Raw genomic sequence first — 15,718 nt, 5'->3', positions numbered from 1 at the left:
CCGTGACCATCTCTCTCTCAGGCTCCAAACCTCTCAATGAGGGGGAAGTTTCTGAGTTAAAATCATGGACTTTCATATCAGGTCATACAACTTACACTGATGTTCTAATTGCACGACTAATTGCACGACCCTGGGCAAGGAATTTAATTTCTTTATGTCTAAATTTCTCATCTTTTAAATGAGGGTAATAAAAGTACCTATCTCATAGGTATGCTATGAAGAGTAAATGATATAATACAAAATGGTTTTTGGCACAGAGTGAGTCTTCAATAGATATTACTTTTGTCAGCTATTATTGTTCCTCACTTTATATCCAATTGAATCTAAATTTCTTAAGCGACCATTTAAAATCCTGTAGGAGCTGACCCCAATAAAATTTTTCCAAACTTACATTAAAATGGATGATCTTCTGTACTGTGTCATGGGCTACTTGAGGGAAGGATTATATTTTATAAGGCCAGGATTTAGCACAATCTTTGGCCAAAGTAGTTTCTCTCTATTCCTATGTGCTTCTCACTTGTGGAAAAGGTCTTGCTCATTATACAGCTTCTGTCTTTTTCTACCTATGCCTTGCTCTTGCTGTTGTCCTGTCTGCAATGTCCTTTCTCTGTATCCACATGCCCCCCTCACCCCATCCAACTTCCTTCCAGGCTCATCTCAGAAGCAGTCTCTTCCCTGGTGGGATCTCTTTCCCAACTCATGTTTGAAAAATGTCAAGCTTCTGAAAAACGGAAAGAATAGTAAAGAGCACTGATACACTCTTCACCTACATGTGGCAATTGTTAATATTTTTGACATATGCTTTTTTTTTTTTTTAAGAGAGAGAGATGTGGGGAGGGACAGAGGGAGAGAGAGAGAATCTCAAGCAGGCTCCATACCCAGCTCAGCAGTGTCTAATGCAGGGCTCAATTTCACCACCCTGAGATCATGACCTGAGCTAAAACCAAGAATCAGATGCTCCACTGAACCACTCAGGCACCCTGATACCTGTTTTCTCTCTATACATATCCTTCTTTTTAGAGCCATATGAAAGTTGCTGACATCATGATACTTTACATTCAGCATTTATCACGTAAGATCAAGGATGTTTGCCTACAAAATTACAATATCGTGATCTCATCTCCCAAAATTTAACATTGATTTGATAATACTATTTACTGTACAGTCCCCCCACCCCCCGCCGCCCGCCCACCCCGGAAAGCAGATTACTTCGCTTATTGTTGTGAGGATCAGGAAATTACAATGTGACTTCAAGGTCTTTTATTTAGTAGCAGCTGTAGACAATACATAAACAAATAGGTATGACTACATTCCAATAAAACTTTATTTACAAAAGATCTCTCTGGCCAGATTTGGCCCTTCGTGTGTTGTTTGTAACCCTGATTTGGAATAGTACTCTTGCTTTTTTTGGGAGGGGGTACCCTACAGAGCATTGACTTTTTAATTAATTAATTAATTAATTAGAGCATGAGCAGGGAGAGAGGCAGGAGGAGAGGGAGAGGGAGGATCTCAAGCAGATTCCACGTGGAGCACAGAGCCCAACTTGAAGCTTGATCCCACGAGACCATGACCTGAGCCAACACCAAGAGTCCGATGCTCAAGAGTCACTCAGGGGCCCTGAGCATTGCCATATTTTAATTGTCTAATTCAGTTTTCTTGTAGAATGCTTCATAACTGGATTCAATGGTTTTATTCTGATTTAAATTAAACATCATGATGAGAAGAATATACAAGTGATATTGTTTACTATAGGGGAAAATTATGGAAGACTTTGAAATAGACCAAAAATAATATGGAGCAACCTCAGCTGAAGGCTAAGCACCATCTAATAATGCTCCCTGCTGTGCTGATTTTATGGGGTTTTGTATCTTTCATTGTCTTTGAGCTATTTTACAGCTTTGGAAATTGTAGAATACTGTTGATAATCTATGATTCTTGTCTTTAGAAATGCAAATTATGTCCATTGAAATGCAATTGATTTTTGACTTATGGATAGTGACCAACCCTCCATCTATTAGGCAATTTAACTTCAGCATTCCTGACTACCTGATGTATGTGTTGGACTCTGTCTTTGGATTCCCAAAGTTAATTGAGTCAATTGTTACGTGCTACTCGTTCTTATGTTAATTAATGATTTAAATAACATCTTTAACACGTGTTCATTTTACATCTGCGTCTGAGTCATAATTATACTCTCTTTTAAATATTACCTTTAGCAGTATTTTTCATTGTGTCACTATAGGATGCATAAAAGGTTAGTTTTTCCACATATTGGTGATAGTAATTTTAATCACCTAAGGTGGATCTATCGGATCTTTCCATTGTAAAGATATATTTCCCTTGTATTCGGGAAATACACTTTGAGGGTGATACTTTGAGACAAAGTGAATATTCCAGTTGTAATAATTTTTCACCTGCTGGTTTCAGTATCCCCTGAAGATCTTTGCCCGTGTCAGTTATAACACTGGAGTTGCAAAATACGTACCCTTTCTAGATACCCACCGTTGGACACCCGAGCTCCTCCTTTGAGCCACTACAGCATTTTCCTTTCTGAGGTTATATTACTCTTTCAAAAGCATGGTGAGTAAGACAGAGACTCGGGGCACTGCCTGACTTGGCTCAAACCCAGGCTCTTTCTTACTAGCTGCATGACTGGCAAGTCATTTACTCTCTCTTGTCTCAGTTTCCTTATCTGTGAAGTAGGTGCAATAAAGGTACCGTTTTTTGCAGGATCGTGTCAGAATTAAGTGAGCTGCACCAAAGCGCCAGAATGCTCCTTTGCGCGCAATTACCTGCTTAGTAAATGTCAGCGGCTATTGGGTCATAATTATATGTATCTATTTGCTTCCTTTTTGAGATTTTATTTATTCACGAGAGACTCACAGAGAGGGAGAGGCACGGGCAGAGGGAGAAGCAGGCTCCACGCAGGGAGCCCGACGCGGGACTCGATCCCGGGTCTCCAGGGTCACGCCTGGGGCTGAAGGTGGTGCTAAGCCGCTGAGCCACCCGGGGATCCCGTGTGTCTGTTTGAGCCCCAGCTTTGCCACATCTCAGAGTGTCCCTGGGTAAGCCACTCGACATCTCCGAGTCTGGGGCTCATCTGTCACGAGGGTGCAGCCTCGCGGTTTCCAGCCCATGCGTCAGGGCTGGCTCGTGGCGCCGGGCACGCAGTGAGCCTTGAAGACGAGCGGTCTCCGCCGGGGGCGTCGGGGTCGTGTCATTCGCTGTAAGGGGAGGTGCATGCTTTGAGCTCCGGACCGCAGACGTCTTTTCACTTTCGCAGCGAGCCCGGCTGGAGCCATCCACCTGGTCTGGGCCGGAGAGAACATGTGAACAGAGGAATCCCCAGGGCCTCGCCGAGGGGCACTCGCTTCTCAGCCGCACCTCTGCCTGCCTCCCCTCCGCGGCCCCGCTGGGAGCTGCCCTCCTGCCCGGGCAAGTGACCTTCCCAGGGGCGGCCTCGGGCGAGCCCTGGGACCCCGCGGCCGCCCCGCCCCGCCAGCGGGACCCGCGGCCGCGCGGCACCGAGGTCCGACCCCCTCTCCGCCCCCGGCCGTCGGCGAGGCTGAGGTGCGGGGGCTCCCAGCTGGGGGGGCCGCCGCCGGGACGCAGGCCCCGGCCGCGCACCTGCGCCCCGCGCCCCGCCGCGCCGCTTCCTGCCCCGCGCGTGCCGCGCTCACGTGACCGGGCCTGGGCGGAGCCGGGGCGGGCGGGGATCACCTGAACAAGGGAGTCATGTGAGCGGGGCGGGGCGGGGGCGGGGCCGGCGCGGTCACGTGACGCGGTTCCGGGGCTGCCGCCGCCGCCGCCGCCGCCGCCGCCGAGCCCAGCCGAGCCGAGCCGCGCGCCCCTCGGGCTCCCGCTCCGCTCCCGCTCCCGCTCCTGTCGTGCTCCTCTGCTCCTCCTCGCCCCCAGCTCAGCCTCCGCCCTGGCGGTGCGACCATGTCCCGGGCGCGGCCCCCGGCAGCCGCGCGCCGCTAGCTCCGCGCTCGCCGCGCAGCCCGGGCCGGGCGCGATGGGGGCCGCCGCCGGCCGGAGCGCCCACCTGGGGCCCGCGCCCGCCGCGCGCCCGCTGCGCTCCCTGGTCCTGCTGCAGCTGCTGCTGCTGGTCGGGGCCCCGGGCGCCGCGCGGGCCCAGGGCGCCGACTTCCCCGAGCTGTGCAGGTGGGTGGCCCCGGCGGGGCGCGGGCTTGGCTCGCGGTGCCCGGGGCGCGCGGCGGGGCTGGGTGGGGGGCGGGGGCGGGGGCGCCCCGGGGAGGGGCTGGGCCCCCCGAGTCTCCCGCCGTCCGGGGCTGGGTCCCGCGGGCCCCGAGGGAAAGTTGCCCGCGTGGTGGCGAGGGACGCGGGGACGGGGGTCGTGCGCGCGCGGGCGGGGGGCGCGGGGTTCCCGCCGCGGCGCTGCCCCGGGGGCGGGGGCGGGGGCGGGGGCGGGGGGCGCTGCCGGGCCACTTGTGGCTGTCACTAGGTCCGGGCGGCTTTGTGTGCGAGCCGCCGGCCGCCGCGACCCAGCCGGTGGCACGCTGCGGGCACCCTCCGCCCAGCCCTTGCCCTCTCCCGGCGGTGCGCCGGCGAAGTTGGAGGACGCGGGGACTACAGCTTTGCTTTGTTCCCACTGCACGTTTTCCTCCAAGTTGCAGCAGCGGGACCTTGGCGAGGCCCCTCAGTGTGGGAGGACACGGCACGAGTGGCCTCGGAGTTGGGGGGCGTCGGTTTCACTTGCTGATTGGTTTCCCCCCTGTAGGTTTTCCATTTCTCTCTCCAAAGTGGCTTTTCTGCAGAAGGTGACTCCCCCCGCCACCTCCGCCGCGATCGGGGAATGGAGGGTGGTCACCCCGTATTGGCTTTCAAGACTTTACCCTTCACTTCTCCGAGCCTAACTTCCTGTCTAGTTGCTCACATGATGTCATTGTCTCTGGGGTGGATTATTCTAGCGGAGGCTTTCGCTCTGGGAATCATGATTGTATAATCGCGAGTCCCGTCGAGGGCTGAGAGTGCCCTGCGCCGGCGAGGATAGGAGTCCCCCGGCTGGGGAACCACCAACCACCAGAGAATTTTCTGACCAACCTTTCGTGGACTGTTTAGGATGATGGAAAATCCAACTTATACTATTTTTTTTTTTTTTTGAACTTTGGTAAAAAGGAAGCAGGATGAAGGGTTCAGAAAGACCAGTGGACCGGCGCTAGCAAGTTACTTCTCAGAATGAAGCTGAGCCCCGCTTTGAGCTGAACTTTGAGCTTTTGGTGGGGTTTATGGGATTCTTAGTTTTTTCCTTTGGATCAGACATGGTCTGATTCGTACCCCTGAGTTTAGGACTTGCAGATACCACTATTCTAAGGAGAATAAGGCTGAGCTCACAATAGAAATTCCTTGCAAGGTCCGTGTTATTTCTTTTCCCCTCTTTTGGGGAGAGGGGAGGATGGCAGGCTGGGGAATTTACTGCACATTAGTTTATAGTTAGTTGGCTGCCCCAAGATACACAGAAAAAGGGGGTTAATTTCTGCCAGGTGGAGGTGTGGCTTACATTCAAAGGAAGGAGGTTTTGGAATAATGGCTAATGTGACCAGCCCTATCCGTGAGAAATTAGCTCAGCGGGGCTAGTGGTGTCGAAGTCTTGGTCTTGTTAGTTAGCAAATTGGAATTTATTTTTTAATAGTTAGGGTTAAAGTTGGCTCCGAGGGCAGACACATATTTAGTGGCTGATGCATAGGGGGGGATGCTCAGTTTCGCATTACGTGAGTCCTCTCAGCGTCTTGAATTTGAATCTGCATTTGTTCACCTCATTTGCGAGTGGAACATGGCCTCTGGGTCCAGTAGGAAATGGCCTTTGTATCTTCAGCTTCGAAAATGCTAGAGAGCGCTCTAGGGGGATATGCATTGTTAGTGTGACAAATGTGCCTTCTGCAATCTTAGAATATCTTTAAAGTTGGCGCTTTTACTCTTTCTGCCAGATTTCCTTAGGACAGCAAATCTCCCAGTCCATTCAGGGGTGGGCTTGCACACATTTCTTTTCTCTCTCAGCACTCTGCGGTTTTGCATTGAGATTGCTCCAGAGCTGTGCATAATCTCAACTTTAAACTCAATTATTCCGCCAAATGAAATTCTTCCTATTTATTCCCATTTTAAATGAATACCTTGGCTTAAATACTTAAGTTTTTTTTTTTTTTTTTTTTTGGCTTGGGGGGAATGTAAAAAATCTGTGTTCTTTTATTAGGTAACCCTGGCTAAAAGTTCTTTAGCATATATTTGAAGAACAGGAATGTGAGCTGATAATTTTTTAAATACAGTATGAAAAGTTCTACTTAGTATCACCAAAGCCAGGATGTGTTAAGCTGCCTTTTTATTCTATCTCTGAGAGTCCATTTGTCTGAAATGTGAATAACCCACCCAGATCCACCCCACTTCTCCCAGGAGCATGAAAAGCAGACTTTACAAGTGTTAACGTTTGTGTAGTTTGGTCAAGTGGCAGCAGACCCCAGGTAGACATCCGCTGTAGACCCAAGGATCACATCCCAAATATTTGTAAATTGCTTGTTTGTAATACAGAACATATTTTTCTATTGAGAATCGTCTTGCTCGTTGTGGTTTGGTGCCCAGGGCAGTCACCAGAAACCCGTCATCCACACCACAGCTTTGGAGTGCCCAGACACTGCACAGCCTTAATTGGAGCCCTGGTGGTAAATGTTCATTGTCTCTCAATAATAGAGTTGGATCCTAGGAAGCAACTTCTCTCAAGCCCAGCTTTCTAGAACCAAAGAGGGTACTTTTCATCTTTGGTCCCTTAGAACCCACTGGAGGGAAGTCGAGTCTGCTTCAGTCGACCTGCTGCCTGCAGGTCACCAGGTGAGGGCAAAGCCAAGGGCCAGCTCTCTCCTGGGGTAAGGAGGTGGCAGGGGTGTGGTTTCTGGTGTGGTTAGTTATTGGGAGGGGTGAAGAAAACAGTAGAGAACTATTTCAGCAGCAGCTTTAACTATATTTGTGCACATGGAGGAGAGCACAGGTCTCTGAGTTGTGTACTGAAAAGCAGGGACAGAAAAGGTGATTTTCCCTAAGTGTATCTGGCCCCCTGCAGCACTTATTAGCACACTGTTTCTTAGAGCACCTCGGTCGGTCGTCTGTTCTCTAAGATACAAGATGACTGTGCCAGGTGAGACGTGTGCTGTAGAAGTTGGTGTATTCTTAGTCACCAGCCGTTTCTTGGGGAGGGTTGGGGAGGGTGGTGGGGTGGTGGTGGTGGTGGTGGTGGTGCTAGGAGAAGGAACGTGTTTCCTGAGGCCACTGTGCCTGGCTGTGGGTCTGGCGGGTACCGAGGTTCTGAGGAAGGAGGAGTGTTAGTGCTGGTGAGGGATGTCTGGAGGTCAGTGGGGCTGGAGCAGTGAAAGCCAAGTGGCCATGCAGAGTCACCAAAAGTCACCAAGGTACTCTCTGCTGGTCAGTAGCTTTACTTATCACTGTGTGATTTACACCTCAGAAAATATCATTTTACATCCTATGTAGTAGGTGAGTTTCCATTTTATTTAGATGTTAACATCATTAGTGAGTGAGATCTTAACAGTTTGTACTAGTTATAAAATAGTGCACTGGACTGCTTGATCTAAGTAAAGTACTTTATAATTTATTCAGAACAAGTTTCCCCCCAATCATTTGGGTACCAATGCTGGAAAGTTTTTATTATATTGAGAACAAGAGAATAATGAAGCCAGCTGGGAGTTGAGGTTGGTTTAGTTGCTGTCTCTAAAGAGATTTTTTTTCCTGAGGTTTTTTTTTTTCCTGAGATTTTTCTGAAGGAACAATGCTTATATGCTTAATTTGGGCCACATGTTAAACCTGGACCACATCCATTTGTGTGTGTACATTTCTTGCAACACTAAGTGTGTGTAGAAGCCCACAATTGTTAATTATGGGTACATTAGATCTCATGCATTAATTCTTAGAAGAGTGTTCCTGATAAATTCCCAGAAAATGAATTCCTGAATGGATTTCACGTTTTTTATCAGTGTTACATAGAAGGATTTTTAAAAGATGGAGTTGAGAAAAATAATTCAGATGTTCTCATCTTTATTTTGATCTCGGCATGTAAAACTATTGCGTTGGTCAGAGGTTTCGTAGGGTCTCAGAACTGGGACTGAGTGACAGGAAGTAGCTCATTACTTTGCAGGTAATGTTCTTTCTCTTTCTTTTCTTCTTCTTTCTTCTTCTCCCCCCACCCCCCTCCTCCTCTTTCCCATTTCTTCCTTTTTGTTTTCCCAGCCACGGGGATCTGTCTCTTGGTAATGGCACCGGCCATTGTGGTGTGTGAGAAGGTGGAAGTAGCTGAGATTGGGTATGCCTATGGATCCTTTGTGTCTTCCTTATAGCTAACTCATGACCACTGAGGGACAGAGGCCTGAACTTATGCTTATTATGTTCTCCTCATCTTTAATCCTGGCAAGGTGACGCAGGATTCATTTATTCTCCAATAATTTCTTAAGCAGAGGGAACAGTGGGAGAGGCCAAAGCTGGAATTGGAGACCCCAGGAATGGAACATCATGTTGGAAGAAGATTGTGCTGGCCACGACAGCAGCAACCATGACACCCTTCTCACGTTATGTTTGTTAATTTTAAACAGTGTAATCTTCCTATTGGTTTTCCCTTTGATCTAAAAATAATCTAAGATGTTAACTCATTTTTTGCTCTTTTGAATAAAGCTTTTGAGTACTTACGTACAAGATTTTGCGTGGACTTGTGCATTCCTTTTTTTCTTGAGTAGATACGTAGGAGTGGAATTGTTCATTGAATGGTGAGTGTTTAACTATGGGGGCTGTCAAACTGTATTCAGAAGTGGATGCCCATTGTGCATTCCCATCAGTAGGATAAGAGTTTCAGTTCTGCGTCCTTGCTAACACTTGCTCTTACAAGTCTTTTTAATTTTGGCCATTCTGGTGGGTTTGTAGTGGTACCTCAGTGCCATCTTAATTTCCATATCCCTGACTTCGTGACGTTGAATATCTTTTTTGTGCATTTGTTGGGATGTCTAATGATGAGCATCTTCCATGTGTTTATTGACCATTTGGACAATCTTCAGTAATGTCTGTTAAAACCAGTCTTTTGCCACTCTCCTCTCCAATTTTTCTGGGGGAAGGGTCATCTTAATGAGTTTTAAGGACTCTCTCTGTTTTCTGAGTACAAGTCCTTTTGTAGGTATGTGTAATGTGTACTATGAATATTTTTTCCCAGTTCCTGGCTTGCCTTTTTATTTCCTTGATGTATACTTTGATCAACAAATACTTTAAAATTTTGCTGAACTTCAATTTATTATTATCTTTTAGTGGTTCCTGGTGTTTGTAGCTTAAGAAATATTTACCTGTGTTAAGGTTTCTCAATTTCAGCCCTATTGACATTTAGCCTGGGTAATTCTCTGTTGTGGGGACTGCATTGTGCATGGAGGATGTTAAGTAGCATCTCTGGCCTCTACCCATTAGACGCCAGGAGGGAACCACTTGCCCCCACCCTGGTCATGACCAACAGAAATGACTTCAGACAGTTTAAATGGCCCCTGGTGGACAAAATTACCTCCTGTTGAGAACCACTGATTGACTCAAAGCTCAAACAGATTTTCTTTTATGGTTGTCTAGAAGTTTTGTAGTTTTAACTTTTATGTTTGGCCCTGTGATCAATTTTTTGGGTTAATTTTTATGTATGATGTGAGGACAGGGTGAAAGTTTACTTTTTCCACGCATATATCTAGTTATGTTTACTAATATTTTATGTAGGATGCTTATAGCTTTTTTTTTTTTAAAGATTTTTTTTATTCATGAAAGACACACACACACACACAGAGGCAGAGACACACAGGCAGAGGGAGAAGCAGGCTCCATGCAGGGAGCCTGACATGGGACTCAATCCTGGGTCTCCAGGCTGAAGGTGGTGCTAAATCACAGAGCCACCTGGGCTGCCCACTTACAGCTTTTTTAAAAGTGAGATTGGACTATAATTTTCTTTGCCATGCTGGTCTTGGCTGAATTTAGCATCAAGGATGTGTTTGCTTTGTGGAAAGAGCTAATTAGCTTTTACTATTTTATATGCCATGGAATAGTTTTGTATAAGATAGATGTTTTTGCTTTCTTAAATTTTGGTAGAACTCACCAGTAAAACTATCTGGGCCTGGAGTCTTTGAGAAAGTAGAGTACAGTGGAGGAGTTGTTTTGATTATGGTTTCAGTTTTAGTTTCTTTATGTATCTCGTCAGATTTTCTATTTATTCTTGATCCAGTTTAACCAAAACTATATTTTCTGGAAAATTGTCATTTTAATTTTGCATTCACGTATAAATATGTAGTGTGCTACTCTTACATTTTTGAAAATACTCTTTGTATCTCTAGGTAAATTTTTAAAAACTTCTGATGTTTGTACATTTTTTTTCTTCATCATTTTTATTAAAGATTTTTTTACCTTTGTTCACAAGCTCCATCACCATGTATTGTCAATTTTGTTAACTTTTGCTCTCTCCTAGTAACTTTGTCAAAAAGCTTAGATCTTTTATTTTAAATAATTTTACATTATATGAGATAAATTTAAAGCAATAGGTTTCTTTGTTCCAAGGACTGTACTACTCAGAGCTTTGTTACATAGTTTTTTTATTTTTATGCTCTAAATAGTTTGTTTCAGGACCTAAATTCTAACTATTTCAACTCTCTGAACTCACTAATTTTTTAGAATCATTTTTTCCCTAGAATGGATCCCTTCCACCCGTGGTGGCTAGTAAATGTGGTGGAATTTATTGACATTTCCCTTGTGGCCTAGCACCTAGTCAAATTGGGAGTGTTCTGTGTTTGGAAAAACTGTTCTTCATTTGGGTCAAAGTTTCTATAATTGTGCTGTTCAGCTTTTCTTCATTGTAACTTATTCTTTGTCCTGCTTGACTTGTCTTTAATACTTTGTATCTGGCTACCACTTAGAGTTCCAGAAGAATGCCTTGTCTTCCATTCCCAGCTTAGCCATTCTGTTGCTCGTAGCTCTTAAACTTTTCTGGGTTTTTTTTTTTAAATTTTGATTTCAGCAAGGTCTCCAGTTGATGTATATTCACAGCTGCCTGTGAATCCATCTTTGTGGCTGCCACAGCTTTCATCATTCCTAGTAAGATAGGTTGTAAAGTTCGGTTCTGATTGCTCTATTAATTCTCTTTCCTTGGGCCCAGTTTCTTTTGTTGGGGGAGTTTGTCCTCGTTTTCATGGCGTTGGCGCCCTTTTGATAACTGGTGATTCTTGATTGTGGTCTTGGCGGTAAGTCTCCTTTTGGACATTTGTTGCCTGTCCTAGTGCAGCTGTGCAGGGTAGGGCTGGAAGCAGTTGTTGGCTCTTGGCTCTAAATGGTTTCTGGGGAGTCTGGGGGATGGGCAAGGCGGGCCTCTGGCTGATGCATCTCGAGCCTGCTCTGTGAATCTCGAATCTCTCGAGACTTTTCTGCCCTTCCAGGTATCACCCCTCCCAGCCTGTGCCTGCCCAGAGATATCTGATAAGCCCGTGTTGATCACAACTGGCCAAGTGCAACGTGTCCTGCTTGCAGCTGGACACAGGAGAGCTGGGTTGTTGAGTTGGCTGTGGCACATCTCCTTTCTCTGGATCTCAGTTTCCTCCACATGAGAGGGCAGTGGCTGTCTTGGGTTTGAATTTGGACCCCTCCCTTTACTATTAGGTCTCAGGCCAGGTACTGGTCCTGATAGACCTTAATTTCTGTTTGTGTCAAACCAGGGTGCTAGTCAAGCTTCTAGGGGTGGTGTGAGGATCAGAATGCATTTCAGTGCCTGCCCCACCCTTCATGTTCATCCACTGGGGCAGTGACGGTGATTCCTTTTTGTCTATAAGTTAGAGTTCCTGCATTAGCTTCCTGATATTTTTAGCCTGTTACCCTGTACCCCCTGGGCTCTCTATTAGTGCCTTGGGGCTTCTGCCTCAACCAGAGAGCATTTCTTCTTTAGCTGCTTTTATACATTGGCACTCCACCCAAAGAGTCCTTTTGAGAAAGAAACGTTTCCATCATTTGAAAAAGTCTAGAAACCACTGGGCTGTGTGATTCTCGGGGTCCATTTTGCATCCAAAATTCTGTGGTTCTGAGGTATGCATCCTTCAGGATTCCTCCAGTTGTGAGTTGCAGAAAGCCCAACTCAAATTCCCTTAAACAAGGAGGAGTTTGATGATAGGAGGTGGAGGCTTTGGGCGGATGCCAGATGCCATATGTCAGGCCGGCCCTGGGCCCCTTCCTGCAGCTTTCTTGGCTTGTCTTCCTTCCTGGGGTGGCTGCAGCAGTTCCACCGTCCAAGGAAAGAGAGAGAGCCTCCTTGTTTCTCTCCTGTAGGGGTTAAGGAGCCCCAGCTGACTTGTGCATGGGTGTCAGTGGTCAGCAGGGGCCCCTTCTCTGCCCTCGCAGGGCTTCCCTGGAAGGGGGAATGGGTGCTGGATTGCAGGCTGTCTGTCGTAGGTGGGAACAGGGAGCCAGGAGGCAAGGCGGGGGTGGGGTGGGGTGGTGGTGGATGTGCAAGTACTTCCTCAGCTCCACCGTGCTGCTCAGCTTAGACAGCTGCTGCTGGAGAGGATTTGGAGGTGCCCGAAGCCCTGTGTCATCTGCCTATTTTCGTCTCTATGTTAGCCAGCGCAGGGGGGCGGCACGGCGCCAGCCCTACACAGCAGGGGAGGGGGGGAGGCTGGTTGCTCCGGTCCCCGGGAGCATGAAACTTACCTTTCAGAGCAGCTAGAGACCTTTGGTGGGGTTTTTCTGTTAGCTTTGGTGTGCTCTTAGCTCTGCTGGGGCAGCTGTCCTTGAGCAGACATACGGAGGGTAGCTTCCTTGGATGGAGGGAGCGGATTCTGACAAGTATTTCGGTTTACAGAGGGCGAGGAGAGTTGCAGGAAGTTAGATGTGAAGGTGTTACTCCTGGTTTTATTTTAACCAATGGAGGGAAAGATGGTGGCATGTGGGAACAGTGGAAGGTGGCCTTTGAAATGTGGTTGGCAGTGGGCAGCCTGGGAGGAAAGTTCAGGAGCTGGCTTTTCAATCAGAGCCTTTGTGCCCGAGCGCTGTCCGTATCCTTCATGCACATGTGTGTGTTGCAGCAATGTGTGCATGCAGAGAGCCCTTCGAGGAGCCAGGGGACTGTTGGATTTTGGTTGTGTGTCACATGCAGTTGTTGCTGTCTGTAGGTTCTCTCCACTCTGCAACCAGTCACAGTTGTAAAATGGTGTTTTGTACCGAAAACCCAAAACTTCCCCCGACGCTCCCTGCTGTTTGCCCCTGGTCTGAAAATAGAAAACCAAACCACCAAACTGGAAGTGCCGAAGAAGTGAATTCCTAGAAGTGACAAGGGTGCATCTCCACTGAGTCACCCTTGTTGTCTCTCTGAAACTCCTTCACCTGCTGTGCGCTGTACATGTGTTCCTCACCACAAGCAAAGTGAGAAGCCGCGTAGCTCTTTTCTGTCTCTGTACAGTTCGCCTTTGGTTGATACCAAGGGAGGGGAGAGCTGTGGGCAGGGCCCTTTTCTAAGGCAGGACAAACTTTTCCAAGGCCTTTCTGTAGGATGATGTGAAAACATAGACCATGCAGGAAGTGGGTCAAACTGGGGACCCTGTATCAGGTGCTCTGGCTGGGAGCACGCTGGTGGGGCTAGGACATGGTAGAGGGGCTCTTGTGGCTGGAAAAACATGAGTGTCCAAGGGAACAGAAGGAGGGAACCAGAGGGAAGGTGATGTAGCTGGGTGCCAGGTCCCATAGGCCATTGCAGTGACTCTGGCTTCTATTCCTAGGGAGGTGCGAGCCCTGGGAAGATTTTGAGCAGAGGAGTGACATAGGGTGGGGGTGGCCAAAGGGGGAAGCTGGGTTTTTTGATAGACTGGGTAAGAAGTTACAGTAATTGGACCAGGGTTATAGCAAAGGGTGTGGTGAAGAGTAGTCAGAGTTGGATATTTTGAAGGTGGAGCTGATGGATTTTCTGATGATTGTGTCCGGGATATGAGGTGAGAAAGACTAGTGCAGGGTTTAGTTGGTGCAATTGGAAGTTGCATTGCAAATGGAATTGCTGTTTTCAGAGATGGGGGAAAAGCCAGTTTAGGGGGAAGACAAGGAGTTTGGCTTAGCCATGTTGATGTTGGGTTACATCTAGCATCTGAGTGGGGAGTTCGGGTGGGCAGCTAGAGCAGTGTCTTTGGGTTGAGGGCAATGTCCGAGCCTGGGAATGTCAGTTTGGGAGCTGCTGTTGCATATAGAAAGCACTTGAGTGAGTCCTTAGGGAGTGGTGGAGGCAAATTCTGAGGAACCCTGTTCTCAGAGGTCTGCCGGATGCTGGGAACCTGTAGGGGAAGCTGACAAAGAGCTGCCAGGGAGATGGGATGAGAATCAAGAGAGCGCAATGTCCTGGAAACCCAGGGAAGGCAGAGTTGTAGAAAGAAAGTGGTCAGGTGTGTCACATGTGGAGCACCGAGTACCACGACACTAAGTGACCAGTGGATTTGGCAGCACAGAGGTCTTTGATGAGGATACCAAGGTTTTGGTGGAGAGGTGGGTGAAAGCCCAGTTGGCTTTAAGGGAATGAGAGGGCATGATAGGACGAGCAAACAGTAAGTTTGGGGTTTGCTGTAAAGGGATCAGAGCAGTGTGTGGGGGGGTACTGCACTGGTGTATGGGGTCAAGGGAGAGGGTTGTAAAAAGTAGGATCTATTATAAAAGGTTGGTATGCTGAAGGGAGTGAACCAGCACAGAGAAAGATTGGTGATCCACGGTGAAGGGAGAGAAGGAAGGAAAAGAGAGAGAGGACACAAAACCTGGGTGCTGTCCCCAAATAGGGGACAGGTCTGGCAGCCAGGGCACCAGGAAGGGTGGGCCTTAGTGATGGGAGTGTGTGAGGACGATGCAGGTAGACTGGTAGATATGATGGAAATCTGGAAGTTTCTATTTTAATTTCCGTAGTGAAGCAAGAAGCAAGATCTCTGCTGAGGGTGGCAGTTCAGCAAGTGGCTGCCTCTTCTCTCAGGCCATCATTCTGTGCCGGAAAGGGGAACGGCAAACCCCCCCCCCCCCCGGAGGGATTGGGGGCAGCTGAGTATTTGCAGACCACTCAGCAAAAGTGTGAGCCACGAAGTCGCTCGATAGATGTTTCCCTTATTCTTCATAAGAGCTCTTGAAGTTGAGGTGAGATAATGCTGTCATTTTAAAATGAACTCATAAAGGTGATACCTGTCCTGGCACTAAAGGAGTGCCCTGTGTGTTTCCTTTTCCCAGTTGGGTGTTAGGTTTTGCTGAGCTGTCTTCACCAGTCTGACATTTGACCCCGGCATCTTCAAAGCAGAGATTTTTCTCCTGTGTCAGCCTCACCAGCCTGGAGAAGATTTAGCACCTGAGAGCAGCCTCAGGGGCGTCACGCTGCAGAGGGCAGATCTGCCCTTGGGGTTACGTCTCTGCAGGAATTGCACTGAGTCTGGGAGGGGTTTCTGGGACACTGGTGACAGCTTACAAGGGGACTGAGCATTATGGTGTGAATTCTATGCCGTGGGCTGGTGGGTTGGCTTTAAAAGCAGTTGAATTCAGGCATCCATATAATTAAGGAGGTTTAGCCTGTAATCCAACTTTTCTTTATGCACATGAGGAACAAAGTATGGGAACATCCAGGTAATTACTCTGATTTTTAAAAAAATCCTCGCAGAGGGATTAGGGTTGAAATACAGGCCTGCATCCTGACACCACAGAGTTGACC

At 47.9% G+C, this 15,718-nt stretch overlaps 1 protein-coding gene across 1 annotated transcript in view; it reads left to right on the top strand.

Annotated features, from left to right (window-relative positions):
• Nucleotides 1-3,812: 3,812 nt before the first annotated feature.
• IGF2R (insulin like growth factor 2 receptor) overlaps nt 3,813-15,718 on the top strand; it is a 99,950-nt gene continuing 88,044 nt past the window's right edge. Inside the window, exon 1 of the mRNA XM_072766793.1 lies at nt 3,813-4,164. Coding sequence (XP_072622894.1) covers nt 4,016-4,164 — 149 coding nt within the window. The 5' untranslated portion in view covers nt 3,813-4,015. The remainder of the gene's footprint in view (nt 4,165-15,718) is intronic.

This window comes from Vulpes vulpes, chromosome 1 (genome assembly GCF_048418805.1).
Source record: "Vulpes vulpes isolate BD-2025 chromosome 1, VulVul3, whole genome shotgun sequence".
Classification (NCBI taxonomy): Eukaryota; Metazoa; Chordata; class Mammalia; order Carnivora; family Canidae; genus Vulpes; species Vulpes vulpes.
Note: the sequence above shows the minus strand (reverse complement) of the source record. Positions and strands in the feature narration are given on the sequence as shown.